The following is a 17,161-nucleotide window of genomic DNA, read 5'->3' as shown; positions in this document are numbered from 1 at the left end:
TAAGGAGCTGAAAACAGATCAGTGTGGCTGAGGGTGGGATGGGATGCCATAAGCATTTATAGAGCACCTACTGAGTGCTGAGGGCACAGCTGGGAGCTAGGCAGACCTGGCCCTGCATTGGAGGGACTCACAAGCAAATAATCATGACAATAAATCTGACATCGTACCCGTGACTGGAGGGCATTTCCCCTGCTAGTCAGGGAAGGCTTTGCAGAGGGATGACTATCCAACCGCCACCCAAAAGATAAAGCATTCTCGGGACCAGAGCAATCAGGCAAGGGCCATGGGGGGTGGGAATGAGCCTGGCTGACCCAAGGAACAGCAAAGAGTGGGCTGAGAGAAGGGAGGCCAAGACAGGCCACATGGAGACTCTGGGAAGTGTGAATTCAAATCTGAGGGCGATGCGGAGCCATGGGAGGGTCTAGAGCGGGGCAGGATATGATTTGACCCATGTGAACATCCGCAAATGTGACTCAGCCCTCACCCTCCTTGCTCTGCTGGAACCCTCCCTGCGGACTTGGGCAAGTCTCTCTTCTCTCCCAAAATCAGTTTAATCATCTGTAAAATGGGCATTTTTTTTTTAAAGACAGAGTCTCACTCTGTCACCCAGGCTGGGGTGCAGTGGTACCATCATAGCAACCTTGAACTCCTGGGCTCAAGCCATCTTCCTGTCCCAGCCTCCTGAGTAGTTGAGACTATAGGCAGGCGCCACCACGCCTGGCTACTCTGTGTATTTTTTGTAAAGACAGGGTCTCACTGTTGCCCAGGCTGTCCTCAAACTCCTGGCTCAAGCGATCCTTCTGCCTCTGCCCCCCAAAAGGCTAGGATTTCAGGTGTGCGCCAGCACACCTAGCCTAAAATGGGCATTAAAGCACCCATTTTTATCTCTCTGGAGTCACTAGGCAGCAGAGGAGAAAAGTGCCTGCCCAGGGAAGGGACACTCAACTCAGATGGGGAAAATCAAGGCAGTGGTGTGCTAAGAGCACCAGAGGCTGCTGGGCACCTCCTCAGCTCATGCAGTAATGTAGGAACAGGGTCAGAGTGAGGTCCTCCTGCCCACCTCTCTTTCAGCTTTGGTCCCTTACCCAGCAGGGCTTGGGGCCTCCCAGGGTCAGGTGGGCCAGACTTTGAATTCTGAGTCCTGGCTCTGTGGCCTCCCCTTGCTGTGGCTGTTTCTCCGTCCAAAAAGCTATTAGTTAACACATTACTGTTAGAACTGCTAATAAAATATTTAAATCTATTAATGAAACATTAATGGTAAAACTATTGGTAAAATATTACTGTCAGGGCAGCCCTGTGCCTGCAGAGGATGAAGCAAATTAGCATATGAAGCGGGAGCCCCACTAGCTGGGAGGCCCCTGTTGGCCCAGGCTCCAGTGACCCTAGCCTTGCAACTTATGGTTGTGTGTCTTTGGGCAAATGACCATGCTGCTCTGTGCCTCATTTCCCATCCTCCAAATCGGAATAGCAGTCCCCACTTTATAGACATCCTCTGAGAATCAAATGACTTTTCCATTCACAGCCCTTGGCTCAGTGCCAGGTGCTTTGGACACGTTCAGTTTGTGTCATTTTGTTCAGTCTTAGCCTTCCACTTATTTTATTTCTTAATATTTATTTATTTTTGAGCCCAGGCTAGAGTGTAGTGACATTATCATAGCTCACTGCAGCCTCAAACTCCTGGGCTCAAGTGAGCCTCCTGCCTCAGCCTCCTGAGTTTCTAGGACTACAGGTGTGCACCACCATGCCCGGCTAATTGTTTCTGGTTTTTGTAGAGATGGGGTCTTGCTGTGTTGCTCAGGCTGGTCTTGAATTCCTGGCCTCAAGTGATCCTCCCGTGTTGGCCTCCCGAAGTGCTAGGATTACAGTTGTGAGCCACTGCACCTGATCTTGCCTTCCATTTTATGCCTGTGACTTCAGGGGAGGGCCTGAACGTCTCTGTGCCTCAGTTTCTCCTTGGGGACATGGGACCATCGTAAGCCCCTCCCACAGCAGTGCAGTAGTGTCAAGGCTCCTTAGACCCTGGCTCCAGTGTCTGCCCCAGGCCGGTCCTAGCAGCCTCTTTCCCCTGAGGACAGCTATAATTAGGACTGGCCCCAGCAGCTACAGATGGCATTTTTGTCTTGGGGACAGCGAGGTCCAGTTCTCACCAGGTGTCTTGTTGCAGGGTTGTGGGATTTTGAGGGGGGTTTCTGGCTGGACCCCTAAGACTCCCCATCTTTCTGGGCTATGTGACCCATCTCTGAGCTTCTGTTTTCTCATCTGTACAATGGGAGAATCATGTTTTCAGCCTTAGTGCAGTTGGCTTGCACTCTTCCACTGAAGCCCTGATCAACGGGATTGTATCTTGGGTGCCCCAAGATTGGAAGAAACATGGGTAACATTTCCCTGGGGACACCAGAACTGATGCAGTCCCCCAGGGCAAGGTCCAGGGTGGGTGAGGGGCAGGGCCAGGGCTCATCCCACAGCAAAGGGCATGGTCAGGCCTCAGCTGGGAGGTAACCTGATCCTCTGCCTGTGACATGAATGTTCCGGGTCCTTCCTCTGTGTGTGACACCTGAAGAGGCTCGGTTTCCTCTTCTGTAGAATGGGACAGGGTCAGTCTGACTCCACTACCTGGAGGATAGTGCACCTAGAACAGACTCCAGGATGCCCCCAGACACCAGTGGCCCCCCTTCCCGGGCCAGTGGGGTCCAGCTGGAGGCGAGGGGAGGCAGCTGAGGCTTCCCAGGACGGAAGGCTTGGCGGGGGCGGAGTGCGGATGTTTGTCCATGGAGACAGTGGAGAGGGGAAGGCATCCGGAGACAGGGCCTGGGGAATGTCAGAGCAGGTGGGGTCATGTGGGGCCAGTGCTGGGAGAGATGGAGCCGGGTTTGAGCCCTGCTGCCCTGCATCAAAGACTTGTGCCTGTGACCACTTCTATCTAAGCCTCAGTTTCCCAACCTGGCAAAGGATTAAGGGTTTGTGGTTTCTGGGCAGCCCTTTGGTGTCTCTGGGCCCAGTTTGTCCATCTGGAAAATGGGCAGAGGAGGATTGGGAACTTTGGGTGGGTTCTGGGCAGCCCCTTGGCAAACTCCATGCCTCAGTGACCCCCTGATAATGAGGGCAGGGTGGCTGAGTTTCTCGGGGCACCTCCCCTTCCAGCTGTCTCATCTTAACTCTTTTCAGCCATTATAGCCCAGCAAGCTGCACAAACGGGGCCATGCAGAGGAATGTGGGATAGGACCCAGGTTCTGGGCCCCAGTGGGGAAAGAGGAGGAGTAAAGAGTTGCATCTGACTCCATGCCTCGGTTTCCCCGTTTGTCCCGGTGGTCGTTATTAGGGAACGGTCCAGCCGCAAGGCGGGGCGTTGCGCCCTCTGCCCGCTCCCCGCTGGGCCCCGCCCCCGCCGCTGTGCAGAAAAGGTCCCGCGCAGCCCGCGCCGGGTCCAGCCTCCCAGCGGTCCGGGCCATGCAGGGCCCTCCAGTGCCCGCCCCGGGACCCGGGCCCGGCTCCCCGCGGGGCTCCCCCGGGCTCTTCAGGAAGCTCCAGGTGAACCAGAGCATCCGCCTGCAGCGGCGCTTCACCGTGGCCCATCCGCTGTGGTGAGGCGGGACGGAGGGCCTGGCGGGTCCCTAGCGGCGGGAGGCCAGGGAGGCAGGAAAGACACAGACGGCGACAGCTGGGGCCTGGCCCGGGTCAGGGCACGGGTGCTGTGCCCCTTCTTCCCTCTCTCTGGTTCTCTCTCCCCTACACTATCTCTGTCCCTCGCTCTTGGTGACTCTGTTTCTATCTCTATCTCATCGTCCCGCCGTCTGGACACACGCCCAGGGGACCAGCCCTCTGTCCCTTCCCAACTGTGCAGCCCAGAGCAGAACGGGCTGAGGCTCAAGTCTCCCCCTGACTGGCTGCCGGGGCAGACGGGCCGCGCGTCCTGGCGGTGGGAAGAGGGGAAGGGGCATTCCTCTGCTGGCGTACGCCACCGCCGCCACCATTCTGTCCCAGCACCAGCGACCCTACGACCTGGGGGCTTCACGGCGAGTCCTGGGTGTCCACAGAGGGAGACCTGATTTGATGCGAGCTTTGGGGACAGTGTCTGGGAGTTAACGGCTGAGAGCGGCCCCGTGCCGCCTGAGCGCTGGCGTCCTGCTGCTCCGTTTCGTGGCATCCTCCAAGGAAGGACACTGTCCACGGCTCTGGGTTCGAATCCCCACCCTTCGAGACCCGGCCACGACTTCGTGGGAGCGGGGGCGTGAGTCTGGGGTCGCGGGTGTGAGGCTTGTGGGCGCCGACTGTGGCTGGCACTGGCACTAGGGTCGCGCCAAATTGGCACCTACTTGGCAGTTTGGCACCCAGAGGCTCAGAGAGACAGGAGGTTCCTTCTGCAAGGTCACACGGCCAGTGACAGCTGAAGGGAAGGGAGGCGTGACCATGGACGCTGACAGCACCGTTTTACCGTGGGGGGGCGGTCCCAGAGATTGACCTCAGGACACCAGAAGTCAGCAATGAGAGGTCCCTTCTGCGGGCCCCATAGGGAGCGCATGGGCGTCGGGCGGCACATCGGGTACCAGAAAGGGACGCTAAAGGAGGGCGGGTCCACCGCACGCGGGACCCGAACCCAGGTCCCAGGCATGAAGCCTTCAAGTCTCCATGCCTCGGTTTACCCTTCCAGCCGATGGGCAGCCGCGCGGTTTGCACAGCCGCAACCCCACGGAGCGCGTGTCATGGAACCACAGCCTGACCCGGCCTGGCTTGCCCCTCCCGGCTAAGTTTAGAGCAGGAGGAAAAACAGCCTCCCCCTGGCCCAAGAAAATCCATGCTCACCCCTTAACCCTCTGCTAGGTCCGGAGCAAGAGACAGGAAGCCTCCTGTGTAGCAAAATGCTGTTTATTTTGAGCGTCTGGGTGCAGATGGGTGAAGGCCAAGGAGCCTCCAGGAGAGAAAAGGGGAGAGCCTTGGGTTTTATGGAGAGTTTTCCAGGGGCAGTAAGTAAGTGGGCCAGAGCAGCCGATTGTAATTAATTCTTTTTCAAACAACCAGCTCCTGGGACCCCTGCCCCAGTCACATCCATCCTGCAGCGGCGTCGCCCTTATCAGGGGAGCTAGGGAGGGATGAACGCCGCCTCTGTCAGGGAGTGGGGAGGAATGCCGGCTGCAGCTGTCCGATCTGCAAGGTCGGGGACTCCGCAGACTCCTGCCGCTATTGTTTTACAAGCCTCAGTTTTGCATTAACCACATTCTGTCCTATACATACTTTTCGGGTTCCCACCCGGAACAAACCTAACACCCTCCGCGCGCGGGATCAGGATTCGAACACCCTGCCACGCTCCTGGTCTCAGTTTCCCTATATGTCCACAGGAGCGCTTTCCTGGAGCCTTTGGGGAGAGGCGAGAAGAGGGCGGGGGGCGCCGCCCGCAGGTCTCCCCCTGGTAGGGTGGTTTGGGGGATCCGCCGCCGCGGGTCGGTCCACAAAGCCGACTCCCCTCGCCGCCGCCGCCGAAGGGCAGGGAAGGGTCAACGAAGCCCCGCCCCCTCCGCGCTCCCGGGCGGGGACTCTCGGAGCCTCCGACCTGCCCCCGGGAACCTAAAGACTCCCGAACCCACCCGAGTGTAGCCGGACTTAGCCGAATATGCCCGATCCCGACCCGAACGCTACCCGGACTTGCTCGAAGTAGACCGAGCGCGGCCGGACTGAGGCGAGCGCGCAAGCTCGGGCTTTTCCGAACTGTCCCGAGCGCAGTCGGATTCAGCCGAGTCTGATCGAACTCTCCCGACCGAACTCCAGCACCACGTCCAACTCCGAGAGGTCAAATCGGACCCCGACCCACCCGGTCATACTTGACCGAGCTGGGCGAGAGCAGGCAGAAGAGGAGAGTAGGGAGGCCAGGGCGGAGGCGGCGGGGGCGGGGGCGAGCCGGAGGTGTGGCCCACGGCCCTGGCGCGGGGCGGAGCCTGGATGGCCAGGGGCGGGGCCAGGTGTCCCCAGGGGTGTGGCCAAGCTGGCTGCGGTGGGACCCCTGTGGACAGTGAGGAGCCCGAGAGAGCTAGGCTGCCCCTGACACCCGTCAGGTGGAAGAGCCGAAGAAACTGCTTCCAGCCCCCGTGTCAGCCATGCGAGCTAGATCTCAGTTTACCCCTTTGTAATATGGGCGCCCAGTCGCAGTCCTTGGACGTGCCATTGTGACCCCCTAAGACAGTCCTGGGATGGGCCACACCTCGCCCATCTTAGAGACAGGACGCTGAGGTCCAGAGAAAGGGGGATACCTGTCTGTAGTCAAACGGCCACTTTGGGGAAGATCTGGAACTCAGGTCCTAGAGTCCAGAGTGACCCCAGTGGGGAGGGACGCTGGGGTACAGATGCAGGGACCAGCGAGCGAGAGGTGCAGAGTCGCTGAGAGGGTACGGCCGTGGGGCAGATGGACAAGCTGGAAACAATTGCCGGAGCACAGCACAGCCCCAGGGAGAAGGTGACAGGACGGGTGCAAGCCACAGCTGGGCGCGTAACTGCCAGCACCCTTGTCTCTGACCATACTTCCTCTGCCTTCAGCTTTGACCTGGAAAATGGGCTCCCGGGCGGGAGAAGCACCCTGGACCCTCAGTCTGGGCCTGGCCTGGGCCGGATCATCCAGGCTCCTGCCCCGCACAGCCAGCGGCGCGAGTCCTTCCTGTACCGCTCAGACAGCGACTATGAACTCTCGCCCAAGGCCATGTCCCGGAACTCCTCCACAGCCAGCGACCTGTGAGTTTGGGGCTGATGGGATGACACCTTGACCCTCTGTCCTTCCTTGTTTTTCTATTCAGCAAACTCCTTCAAGTGGCCATTTGAGCTAGGTTTTGAAGGTTAAGAAGGAGTTTGCCACAGGGAGCCCATTTATTCAGTGAGTGTGCTGCAAATGATATCTGGTGATCTTCTGTGCTTGGTCTTATGCTGGGGTGAGGTGGGGGTAGTAATCCAAAAACATTAAGCCCAATTAGCAGCAACTGAACAAACACATTGATTTGAGCTTCGTGGTAGCCATAATGAAAAGGGAAATATAGTAGTTTCCGTCCTGTCTCTATTAAGATCCCTACTGCCCCTAGGATGGCTCTCCCATTTATGAGATGCAGATAAAGTGAGTGAGTGGTCTGAGGGGCCATGGTAGCTCCCAGGGAGAGTTGGCTGAGGGGAGCCCAAGGACCAGGAGGGTACCGGGAGAGCACACCCTCAGCTGGGGACACAGTGTGGGTAAAAGTTGGAAGATGGGAACGCGCAGGTGCTCTCCTGGCCACTCTCCCTGATGGTCCATCTCCCTGCAGACATGGAGAAGACATGATTGTCACACCCTTTGCCCAGGTGGGTGCCCACCCTTATCAACCCCCTTGAGCTGTGTAGGTGGAACTGACATCTCCTTCCCACCACTGACCACCTCATTCCCAACAGGTCTTGGCCAGTCTGCGGACGGTTCGGAGCAACATGGCGGCCCTTGCCCACCTGCAAGGCCATGGGGCAGCCAAGTAGGCAGAGGGTGGGGGTGGGTGCAGGGCTGGCAGGGACAAAGTGGGCAGGGCAGAGGCAGGGCCTGGCCGAAAAGGGGGTGACAAGCTGGGCTAGGACACTGGTGCCTTCAGGTTAGGGTGTGGGGCCAGATTGGACGGGTGGGCCACCCCTGAGCCTACTGTACCACAGGCAGGCATCGGTCGGGAACTCTGCATCCAGCAGCCAGCCCCCTGCACCTACAGGTACTGTACCTATTCCTCCCTTCCCCACTGAGGGACAGCTGTCACCTTCCCTTCTGTCTTGGTGGACACCACCCTTGAGTCCTCAGGCTGCAGCTGATTGTGGCCTGCCTCCCCCCAAAAAGCCCCATGGACTGAGTCCACCATGCCCATGTTGCCAATGGGGAGGCTCAGGCTGGTCCAGAGAGAGACAGAGACCTGCCCATGGCCACATAATGGCCACCTGGGGACAGATCTGGAACTTGGGCCCCAGTGGGAAAGGTTTCAGGGTCCAGGTGCAGAAACCGAGGCATGAAGGGCACAGGGTCCCGAAGTGGGGGTGGGGCAGGCCCTGACCACCTCGACTCCCAGAGGACCCTGGGCAGAAGCTGGCACTGGAGACCCTGGACGAGCTGGACTGGTGTCTGGATCAGCTGGAGACACTGCAGACCCGGCATTCGGTCGGAGAGATGGCCTCCAACAAGGTGAGAGCTGCACAGCCCAGATCGCCTGCCTCTGTGCACAGTGCCCCCATCCTTACCTCCTACCCTCCCCCAGTTCAAGCGGATGCTGAACCGGGAGTTGACCCATCTCTCTGAAACCAGCCGCTCCGGGAACCAGGTGTCCGAGTACATTTCCCGAACCTTCTTGGGTGAGCTGTGTGTGTCACTACCTGGACAACATCATAGAAGTAGTAAGAAGGGATAGAAAGAAAGACTTCTATTACAGAGCTGATAATGGGCTAATTTGAGCAGGGTATTGAAGGATGAATAGGAGTTCACTAGATTAAACAGTTCATTGTCAACAACCCTCTGCCCTGGGCCTGGCCCTGAAAAGACCCAGTCTGGAGAGAACAGCTGGACAAAGACACCCCCAGTCCCATGGAGTCAGAACTGAGGGAATCAGAAAGAGAGCAAGGAGGTCATCCCAGAGGAGAGTGCATTTGAGTCTTAGGGAGACAGAGCCAGACATGGACACCCCTAGCCCCATTGGTCAAGGCTGAATCAGAGGAAGGAACAGGGGAAACGTCTAGGAGGAGAGGACATTAAAGCTAAGGTTCCGAAGCATGAGTAGAAGTCTGCCAAGGAGGAGTTGGAACCAGACACCAGTGTGGGAGATGGAAAGGACACTAGGCTGTCTGGGAGAAAATGCTCTTGGGTCCCAGGTGCCTAAGAGCCATGCCTAGCAGAAGGGCTCACTGAGCCAGCCATGAACAGAGGACAGGGGAAGCTACAGGCCAGATAGAGACTTAACTCTGAGCTTACTGTGGCCATGTAAAAAGGAAAATAGGTTGGTCCTGGGGCTTGGCAGGGTCTAGGCACTGAGGCCAGGCAGGATGACCCCGCAAGCAAGCTGGCTTCTCTGAATCTCACTTGCCCCCGTAGACCAGCAGACTGAGGTGGAGTTGCCCAGGGGGACCACTCAGGAGCCTGCGTGGCCCATGTCTCAGATCAGCGGCTTGCATGGGTTCCACCACAGTGCCAGCCTCTCCTCAGCCACCGTCCCACGCTTTGGGGTCCAGACTGACCAGGAGGGGCAACTGGCCAAGGTGGGTCCGCAGCCACAATGCTGAGCCCTGGGCTCTGTGTGGATGTCCTGTCCCAGGCCTCAGTTTGCCCACTTGTGTACTGGGGCTCAATGTGGGACCGGGGTGGGGGTTGAGGCTCCAAAGTCTAGGAGAGTTGGGCTGGGGTTAAGCTCTAGCCCTTCACATTTTAGGAGCTGGAAGACATCAACACGTGGGGACTTGATGTGTTCAAGGTGGCAGAGCTAAGTGAGAACCAGCCCCTCACAGCCATCATATTCAGCATCTTTCAGGTACCTCCCCTGCCCTTGGCTTCCAATCCACCTGGGGTTTCCTTTACCCTTTCCTACCCCAAGACCTCACAGATGCTCGTTTTTCAAATTCTCTCTAAAACCCCTGAATGGGATAATTTGAGTACAGTATTGAAGGATGAATAGGAGTTCACTAGGTTGACCAGTTCATTGTCAACAAGCCTCAGCCCTGGGCCTGGCCCTGAAGAGACCCAGTCTGGAGAGAACAGCTGGACAAAGACAACCCTAGTGCCGTGGAGTCAGGACTGAGGGAATCAGAAAGAGAGCAGGGAGGTCATCCCAGAGGAGGGGGCATTTGAGAGGTGGATGGGGTTCAGGAGAGAGAAGCAGTAGGAATAGTGTGTGCTGCAGCCCCAAGGCCAAGGCCCTGACCAGGGGCCTGTGATGGACCAGGAGCGGGACCTGCTCAAGACATTCCAGATCCCAGCAGACACACTGGTCACCTACTTGCTGACCCTGGAGGGTCACTACCATGCCGACGTGGCCTATCACAACAGCCTACATGCCGCTGACGTGGCCCAGTCCACACACGTACTGTTGGCTACACCCGCCCTCGAGGTACCATGTGACAGCCGCGGGTGGCGGAGCGGTGCAGGGTGCAGAAAGCCTAGCCTCACCTGTCCGGCCCCGCCCGCTCAGGCCGTGTTCACAGACCTGGAAATCCTGGCTGCTGTCTTCGCAAGTGCCATCCATGACGTGGACCATCCTGGAGTCTCCAACCAGTTTCTGATTAACACCAGTGAGTCGGGCTGGGGAGCGGGGGGCCCTGCCTCCGCCCTGTCACCCATGTGACCTCAGGCAGGCCCAGTCTCTGCCCTGAGCCTGGTCTCCCCATCTGTGAAATGGTGGTGACAGACTTCCCTCCCTTCAGGTGATCAGAGCGAGCCTGGTACACAGCAGGTGCGCAGTAAGTGAGAGAATAACAAGCTGTGCCAGAACTGATCTGGGTCCACCAAGATCTGAAAGTTTAGAATCCTTCAAGGAGTCTGAAAAACTCAGTTGATAAGCAATTATTACGCGCCTTTTGAGTACAAGCACTGGAGTGCTGTGGGTGAGAGTGAAGCACCCTCACTCAAACCCAGAGTGCAATGAGAGGAAGTGTCAATTATTCATTCAGCCAGCACTCAGCACGCACTGTCTCCTGCCATGGTGGTCCCTAGGAAGAGTCCTCAGTCTTGGGTAGGCACGGCCAAACACAGACACCCCCAACCCTGGGACCTGGGTGGCTTCTTGGATGAGGGCACATTACAGTGGGGCCTTCAACGCATGGGTAGGAGTTTGCCAAGGATTCCCAAAAGCTGCCTTTGGGGGATGCAGGTTGAGTGGGCAGGACTTGAGACCCTCGGCTTCCCCTGCAGACTCGGAGCTGGCACTGATGTACAACGACGCATCGGTGCTGGAGAACCACCACCTGGCCGTGGGCTTCAAGCTGCTGCAGGCAGAGAACTGTGACATCTTCCGGAACCTCACCAAGCGCCAGTGGCAGAGCCTGCGCAAGATGGTCATCGACATGGTGAGGCCGCCGTGGTCACTGGGGCTAGAGGGGTGGAGGCGAGGATCGGGACTTCCTCATTCCCTGCACATGGCAGGGTGGCCGGTGGTTCAGCCAGCCCCAGGCATGTCCCCACTCTGAGCCTGAGCTCCCTCTTCTGTAAAATGGGGCAGTGACTGCCGGAGCCCTGGGCAGGGGAGGTCCTGGCTGCGATTTGCACAGAGGCTACATGGCAACCAAGTTTCTAGGGTTCCAGGTACAACTTTTTCTAAGCCTTAAATTAAGCACATCTGTCCATTTGATTTTTTTTTTCAGGTAGGGGGACATCAATAGGTTTTGGGGTCTTGTGCCTCATTCAGCCACATGAGAAGCATCTATTGAGCAATTATTGTGTGCTTGGTCTGGGCTGATGCCCAAGACACTTCTTGCCTTTGGGAGATTCGTGGTCTGGGGGAGAGATGGACACATAGGTGATGACGGCCCTGCAGGCAGAGCCATGATGGGGGAAGTTCAAGGAGCTGTGGGAGCCCAGACCTCATAAGGAGGTCAGGCAGGGGTTGCTGAGCAGGGAACCCTGAAGCCAGCATGTGCAAGATGAGGGGGGCTGCAGATGGGGAACAGTATTCTCAGGAGAGGGAACAGCATGTAGGGAGGGCTCAGAGGAAACCAAACTGTGGCTTGAGGAAGAGCTAAAAGTTTGGCAATGGGAAGTTGGGGCTTTGAATAGTATTGGGGGCAGAGGAGAGGTTTGGGGAGAAGTTTTGAGACTTTTGTCTGATTTTCAGAGAGGCCTGTGGGCCACATCTGGGTCCCTCTTGGCTGGGCTGGGTCCACATGGGTTTTTACTTTTATTTTTATTTTTTATTTTTTTATTTTTTGAGACAGAGTCTCACTCTGTCACCCAGGCTAAAGTGCCCTGGCATCAGCCTAGCTCACAGCAACCTCAGACTCCTCGGCTCAAGCGATCCTCCTGCCTCAGCCTCCCGAGTAGCTGGGACAACAGGCATGCGCCACCATGCCCGGCTAATTTTTCTATTTTTAGTAGAGATAGGGTCATGCTCTTGTTCAGGCTGGTCTTGAATACCTGACCTCAAGCGATCCTCCTGCCTCGGCCTCCCTGAGTGCTGGGATTATAGGCGTGAGCCACCGCACCCAGCCCCACATGAGTTTTTAAACATCTGTGTCCAGAGCCGAACTTTCCTCCAAATGGCTGGAAATATTAATAACACTCTGGAACCCACGACAGACTCACGGAAGTCAGGGCCCTCCCCAGCCTTGAACTCTGCTATGGCTCCCATGGCCTCTGGATAAAGTCCCAGAGCCCCTCAATGTCTGCGCCCCCGTCTCTCTGCGTTCACTGGCGGGGGCACAAGTCTGCGGAGCCCCTGGCGGAGCCCAGCCCCCGCACAGACGGGACTGCTGCCTGAGCCCTCCTGAGAGCGGGCTGCGCAGTGACTCCTGTTGCATTGCACGGTTCAGAGCACTAAGGCTCAGAGGGCCGAGGGTCTAGGCATGTGGGAACCGGGGAGAGAGAGGGGCACTGCGGACAGAGTCCCTGTGCCTGCGTACCTGTCACCTTCCGCTGCCTGTCCCCAGGTGCTGGCCACAGACATGTCCAAACACATGAACCTCCTGGCTGACCTTAAGACCATGGTGGAGACCAAGAGGGTGACAAGCCTCGGCGTCCTTCTACTGGACAACTACTCCGACCGCATCCAGGTGTGCAGCTCTCATTTAGCTGCATTTATGAAGTGCTGACTGTATACGGAGCTTGAAGAAATGGCAAGAGGCACATGCCTATGCCTTAGCCAATTCGTCCCTTCCCAGGCCTCAGTTTCCCCCCTGTAAGATGGATGTGTCTGTGGCAGGTTCAGGGGTGGTCGGGCCTGGCCAGCGCCCTCCTGAGCCTTGTTCTCCTCAGGTCCTGCAGAACCTGGTGCACTGCGCAGACCTCAGCAACCCCACCAAACCGCTGCCCCTGTACCGCCAGTGGACGGGCCGCATCATGGCGGAATTCTTCCAGCAGGGCGACCGCGAGCGTGAGTCAGGCCTGGACATCAGCCCCATGTGTGACAAGCACACGGCCTCAGTGGAGAAGTCCCAGGTCCGCAGGTGGCTAGGTCGGGACAGCAGGCACTGGGATGGGGGAGGGGAAGGAGAGACTGAGCTACCCCACAAGCCCCCTGTGACCTGGGCTGGCCAGCAAGGGGGTGCACCCTCATGGTGCAGTCTGCGCTATGCCGAGTTAGACCTGGGACCCATTCTCTCCTGGCTGTAGAGAAAGGGACTTGCACTCCCGGGGTTCGGAAATGTGTGTTCTGGGCGATGTGGGAAATGCAGGAGGGGCTCCCAGTCTAGGGGACACATATATTCAGCCCTGTGGTGTCAGGGCTGGGGTTTGAGGAGTCAAGAAGGGGCAAGGGAGGCCTCCTAGAGGAAGGGTTATTTGAAGAGGGTTTTGAAGCATGAGTAGAAGTTGGGAAATGTCATTCCAGACAGAGGGAACAACTTGGCCAAAGATGTGGAGGTTGGATTGGCTCTGGGTTCACCAGGACTCACTGCATGCCTGCCCCACCACCCACAGGTGGGTTTCATTGACTACATCGCCCACCCGCTGTGGGAGACTTGGGCTGATTTGGTACACCCAGACGCACAGGACCTGCTGGACACGCTGGAAGACAACCGTGAGTGGTACCAGAGCAAGATCACCCGAAGCCCCCCGGACCTCACCAGCCCTGAGTGGGCTGGCCCTGACAGATTCCAGTTTGAGCTGACTCTGGAGGAGGCGGAGGAAGAGGAGGAGGAAGAGGTGGAAGACGAGGAGGCAGCGTTAGACAGGGAGGCCTCAGAGTCACCTGACACTAAGCTCCTGTCCGCTGAAGCCGGCCAAAAACCCAGTGACCTACACCTGGACAACCACAGGACTTAGGGCAAGCCCTTTGGCACCAAATGGTCCCTAGTGCATGGACTTTCCAGGAAGAGGTCCCAGGTGACCCCTGCTTCGCTTCCCCACCCATTGAGGGGGACCACTAAGCTTTTAGTTATAGGCAAGTCTCAAGGTCTAATTGGAGGCACCTGGCTGGGGTCCACTCTGACCCCAGGCTTGGCTGACAGAGCTCTCTAAGGGGCTGGGCTGGGGGCAGCCTCTTCTAGCACCCTTGGGATCTCCCCCCTGGACCTCTGTCCCTGGCATGAAGGGGAGAGGTCTCTGCCTTCAAGGTGGCCCCTGTCCACCTTCTCCAGTGGTCACTCTTAGGTCACATGCATCACTTAATTCTTTTATTCTTTATCAGATATTGATTGGGCGTCTACTGTGTGCCAGGCATGTGCCTGCTCCCTGCCTCTGGGGCCACCCTGTACAAGGGGTGGGGAGCCAGCTCCAAGGAGAACCCCCCGAATATGCCTCCCTGTCCTCCCCTAGCAGGCCTGCTGCAAGATAACAGGCCGCAGATGGAGCTTTTCAGCACCAGAGCTTCGCCCAGACCTGATTCAGGATGTAGAACTGACTGGGGGAGGGCAGGAAAGGGGGCTCAGTGGGGGCCGTTGCTTTACGTTGCTGTATTTCCTGTCTTCGGTGTCTGTGGATGTATGTGTCCCCTGCTCGCTCTGCCTCGGGACCTGCTGTTGGGTCTCCCACGTGTTGTTCCTCTTGTGGAGGAGCGACAAAAGCACAAAATTTCCCCTTGGGGCAGATATCCATGTCTCCATGTTCCTGAAGCTGCCTTGGACTGCCCCTAGAGGGAGGGAAGCCCCTGACACTTTCTTGCAAGCATCATAATCCCTACTGGGCCCCAGTTTCCCCTCTTTGATCCTCATACTTGGATAAACTCTGGTTGGGGAGTGGAATATCCTAGAAATTTGGGGCATTGAGCATTTCTCTGGAGTGAAATCAACCCTTCAGGTCTTAAAACACCTGATTACCCAGATTAGTGCCCTGCCCATTTCACGAAGGGGCAACTGAGGTGCAGAGGGGTCCTGTTGCCAGCTCAAGGCTGAATATTAGCTAGCGGCACCCCTGGGCAGTGGGAGTGGGGTGGGGTCCAGCGCAGTGCTCAAGCCTCGAGTTGGATCCCTGCCTCCCCTTCCCTCGTCCTCGTGTGCCTGAAAATCCGTGTGTGATCCTCACGTCATCACAGCCGCCCCAGCTTCCAGAGCAGCTGCCTTCATCCATCAATAGCATAGCACCGATTATTCATCCTCACAGTTAATGATAACATTCTGCAGCGAGGGAGAACTAAAAGCCATCTGGGGGCGCGAACTTGGTGCATTTCCTTGCAGACTTTTAAAAGGCAGAGCTTTAGGGAATTTCTATTTGGATTTTTTGTTTTTACCCCAATCCCCTTACTTAACAAAGTAATATCCGGTCGCTGTAGAGAATTTGGAAATAATGGAAACATATACAGAAGGAAATAAAATTCTGTTGGAACCTCACCCTTAGGTGTCTGCCTTCTGTGTTTTGACTTATTCCTTTCTGGTTTTTTTCTCCATATGTTTATATGAACACCTATTATATTCCCCTTCAGGTGGGGCCACAGGCGTTCCTCTCACCCCCATAACTGACTGCAGTATGCCTGCTCTGGCTTTCTGCACTGCAAACCCAGCCCTACCCCAGGGCCTTTGCACATGCTGTGCCCACCAGCTGGAATGCTTTTCTCCCACCCACCTCCATCCTCACCCTTTGGGTTTCAGTTTGGCATCTTCTCCCCCAAGAAATCAACCACTGGCTGGCCCCAATGGAAGCTTTTGGGGCTGGGATGCTTGGATTCATGTCACCACCTTCTCCAGACCCTGTTCCCCAGAGGCCCTTGCATTGCTCACCTACCTATCCCTAGTGGCTGTCCCAGAGATGGGCTTTGACAACTTCAACAAGCCCCTTAACCTCCCTGAGCCTTTTTTGTTTCACAAGGAAAATAAGGTCTTTGCTATTTCACATAATTGCAAGAACAGTTGACATTTGAAAACAGCATTTCCCGAGCCTGCACTTTGCTCTGCTCAATGTGCAAGTCAACCTTGCCTCTTCTCCCATTTCACGGATGTGGAAACGGAGACCCACAGAGGCGTGAATCAAGTCATGCACATGCTCCAAGTCCCCTGTTTTGTCCTGTTTGAGACCCTTCCCAAGGGGCACAGTCTTTGCTGTTATGGCCCACCCTAGACCCAAAAAGGAGGGTAAGAGAAGGTCTTCGGGAACCCTCAGAACTTTCAGCCATTGTGATCTCCTAAGGGGACTCTCAGGACCTCAATTTGTCCTCTGTTAAGGGGCAGAAAAGTTGCCGCCTTTGCAGAGCTGGAGCGCGGCTCCTTTGAGTGGAGGAGGTAGGTTCCCTGGAGCTGGTTTAGTGGGTTCCAGCATGGGCCTTTGATCTGCTGTTCCCTCCAGGCACTGCTCCCTAGCTCTCTCCATGGTCCTTCCTTCCTTCCTTCATTCATGTCACACCATCAGAGGGCACTTGGGCCACAGATCTAGTTGCAGGAAATAGCAATCTCCCCCATAAGCTCACAGATGGCTAATGGATAAATAAGTCAACATCATCATTTCTGATAGGGATGTGTCTGGAAGGAGAAATACAGCAATGTGATAGAAGGTGACAGGCCTAACTTGGGAACTCCTGAAGGAGCTGAGCATTGGTTAAAGACCGAAGAGGATGAAAGAGCCAGCTATGAGGAAAGCTGGGGAAACACTGCTCAGGGTAGAGGGAACATCAGGTTGAGGCCCTGGGGACGATGGCACCTGGAACAGCAAGGAGGGAAGGAAGCAAGGAAGGAGTATCTGAGTCAGGACTTTCCTTCAAGTGGGGCTGGACCTGGGTGGGTTTGGGGGCTGGGAGCCCCACCCCTTTTCTCATAGCCTCTGTTTCTCTCCCCCCAACTCAACCACCCCTAATTCCAGAGCCCAGTGCTGATTCGTGGTTTTATTTATTTATTTATTAAAACAGCGTCTCTCTGTGTTGCTGGAGCTGGAGTGCAGTGGGGAGTGACATCATCATAGCTCACTGTAACCTTGAACTCCTGGCCTCAAGCGATCCTCCTGCCTCAGCCTCAGGAGTAGCTGGGACTACAGGTGCAGGCCACGACACCTGGCTAATTAAAAAACTTTTTTTGTAGAGATGGGGTCTTGCTATGCTGCCCAGGCTAGCCTCAAACTCCTGGCCTCAAGTGATCC

The 17,161-nt window shown here is 56.6% G+C and overlaps 1 protein-coding gene across 6 annotated transcripts; it reads left to right on the top strand.

Moving 5' to 3' along the window:
- The first annotated feature begins 3,412 nt into the window (after positions 1-3,412).
- On the top strand, positions 3,413-15,417 carry PDE4C (phosphodiesterase 4C). 6 transcript variants are annotated; one of them, XM_045553868.1, is made up of 15 exons: positions 3,413-3,581; positions 6,523-6,714; positions 7,272-7,308; positions 7,396-7,469; positions 7,642-7,694; positions 8,043-8,155; positions 8,229-8,322; positions 9,056-9,219; positions 9,390-9,488; positions 9,900-10,064; positions 10,146-10,245; positions 10,865-11,019; positions 12,595-12,717; positions 12,920-13,102; positions 13,583-15,417. In XM_045553868.1, exons 1-15 carry the CDS (start codon positions 3,448-3,450, stop codon positions 13,925-13,927), a joined length of 2,031 nt encoding a protein of 676 aa, XP_045409824.1. In that variant the 5' UTR covers positions 3,413-3,447; the 3' UTR covers positions 13,928-15,417. The 6 variants fall into 6 exon arrangements, with proteins under 6 accessions (XP_045409824.1, XP_045409780.1, XP_045409785.1 ...); XM_045553837.1 differs by lacking the exon at positions 3,413-3,581 and adding an exon at positions 6,435-6,442; XM_045553824.1 differs by lacking the exon at positions 3,413-3,581 and having other exon boundaries at positions 5,721-6,714.
- The last annotated feature ends 1,744 nt before the right edge of the window (positions 15,418-17,161 follow it).

Source organism: Lemur catta, chromosome 1 (assembly GCF_020740605.2).
Source record: "Lemur catta isolate mLemCat1 chromosome 1, mLemCat1.pri, whole genome shotgun sequence".
Classification (NCBI taxonomy): Eukaryota; Metazoa; Chordata; class Mammalia; order Primates; family Lemuridae; genus Lemur; species Lemur catta.
This window is presented reverse-complemented; position numbering and strand designations above follow the sequence as displayed.

Bases quoted from the DNA above. Each gene is read 5' to 3' on its own strand.
- PDE4C (XM_045553868.1), top strand. From the start codon at position 3,448: ATGCAGGGCCCTCCAGTGCCCGCCCCGGGACCCGGGCCCGGCTCCCCG. The intron at 8,156-8,228 runs GTGAGAGCTGCA...ACCCTCCCCCAG, and splicing joins GAGAGATGGCCTCCAACAAG to TTCAAGCGGATGCTGAACCG. The intron at 10,246-10,864 runs GTGAGTCGGGCT...CTTCCCCTGCAG, and splicing joins CCAGTTTCTGATTAACACCA to ACTCGGAGCTGGCACTGATG.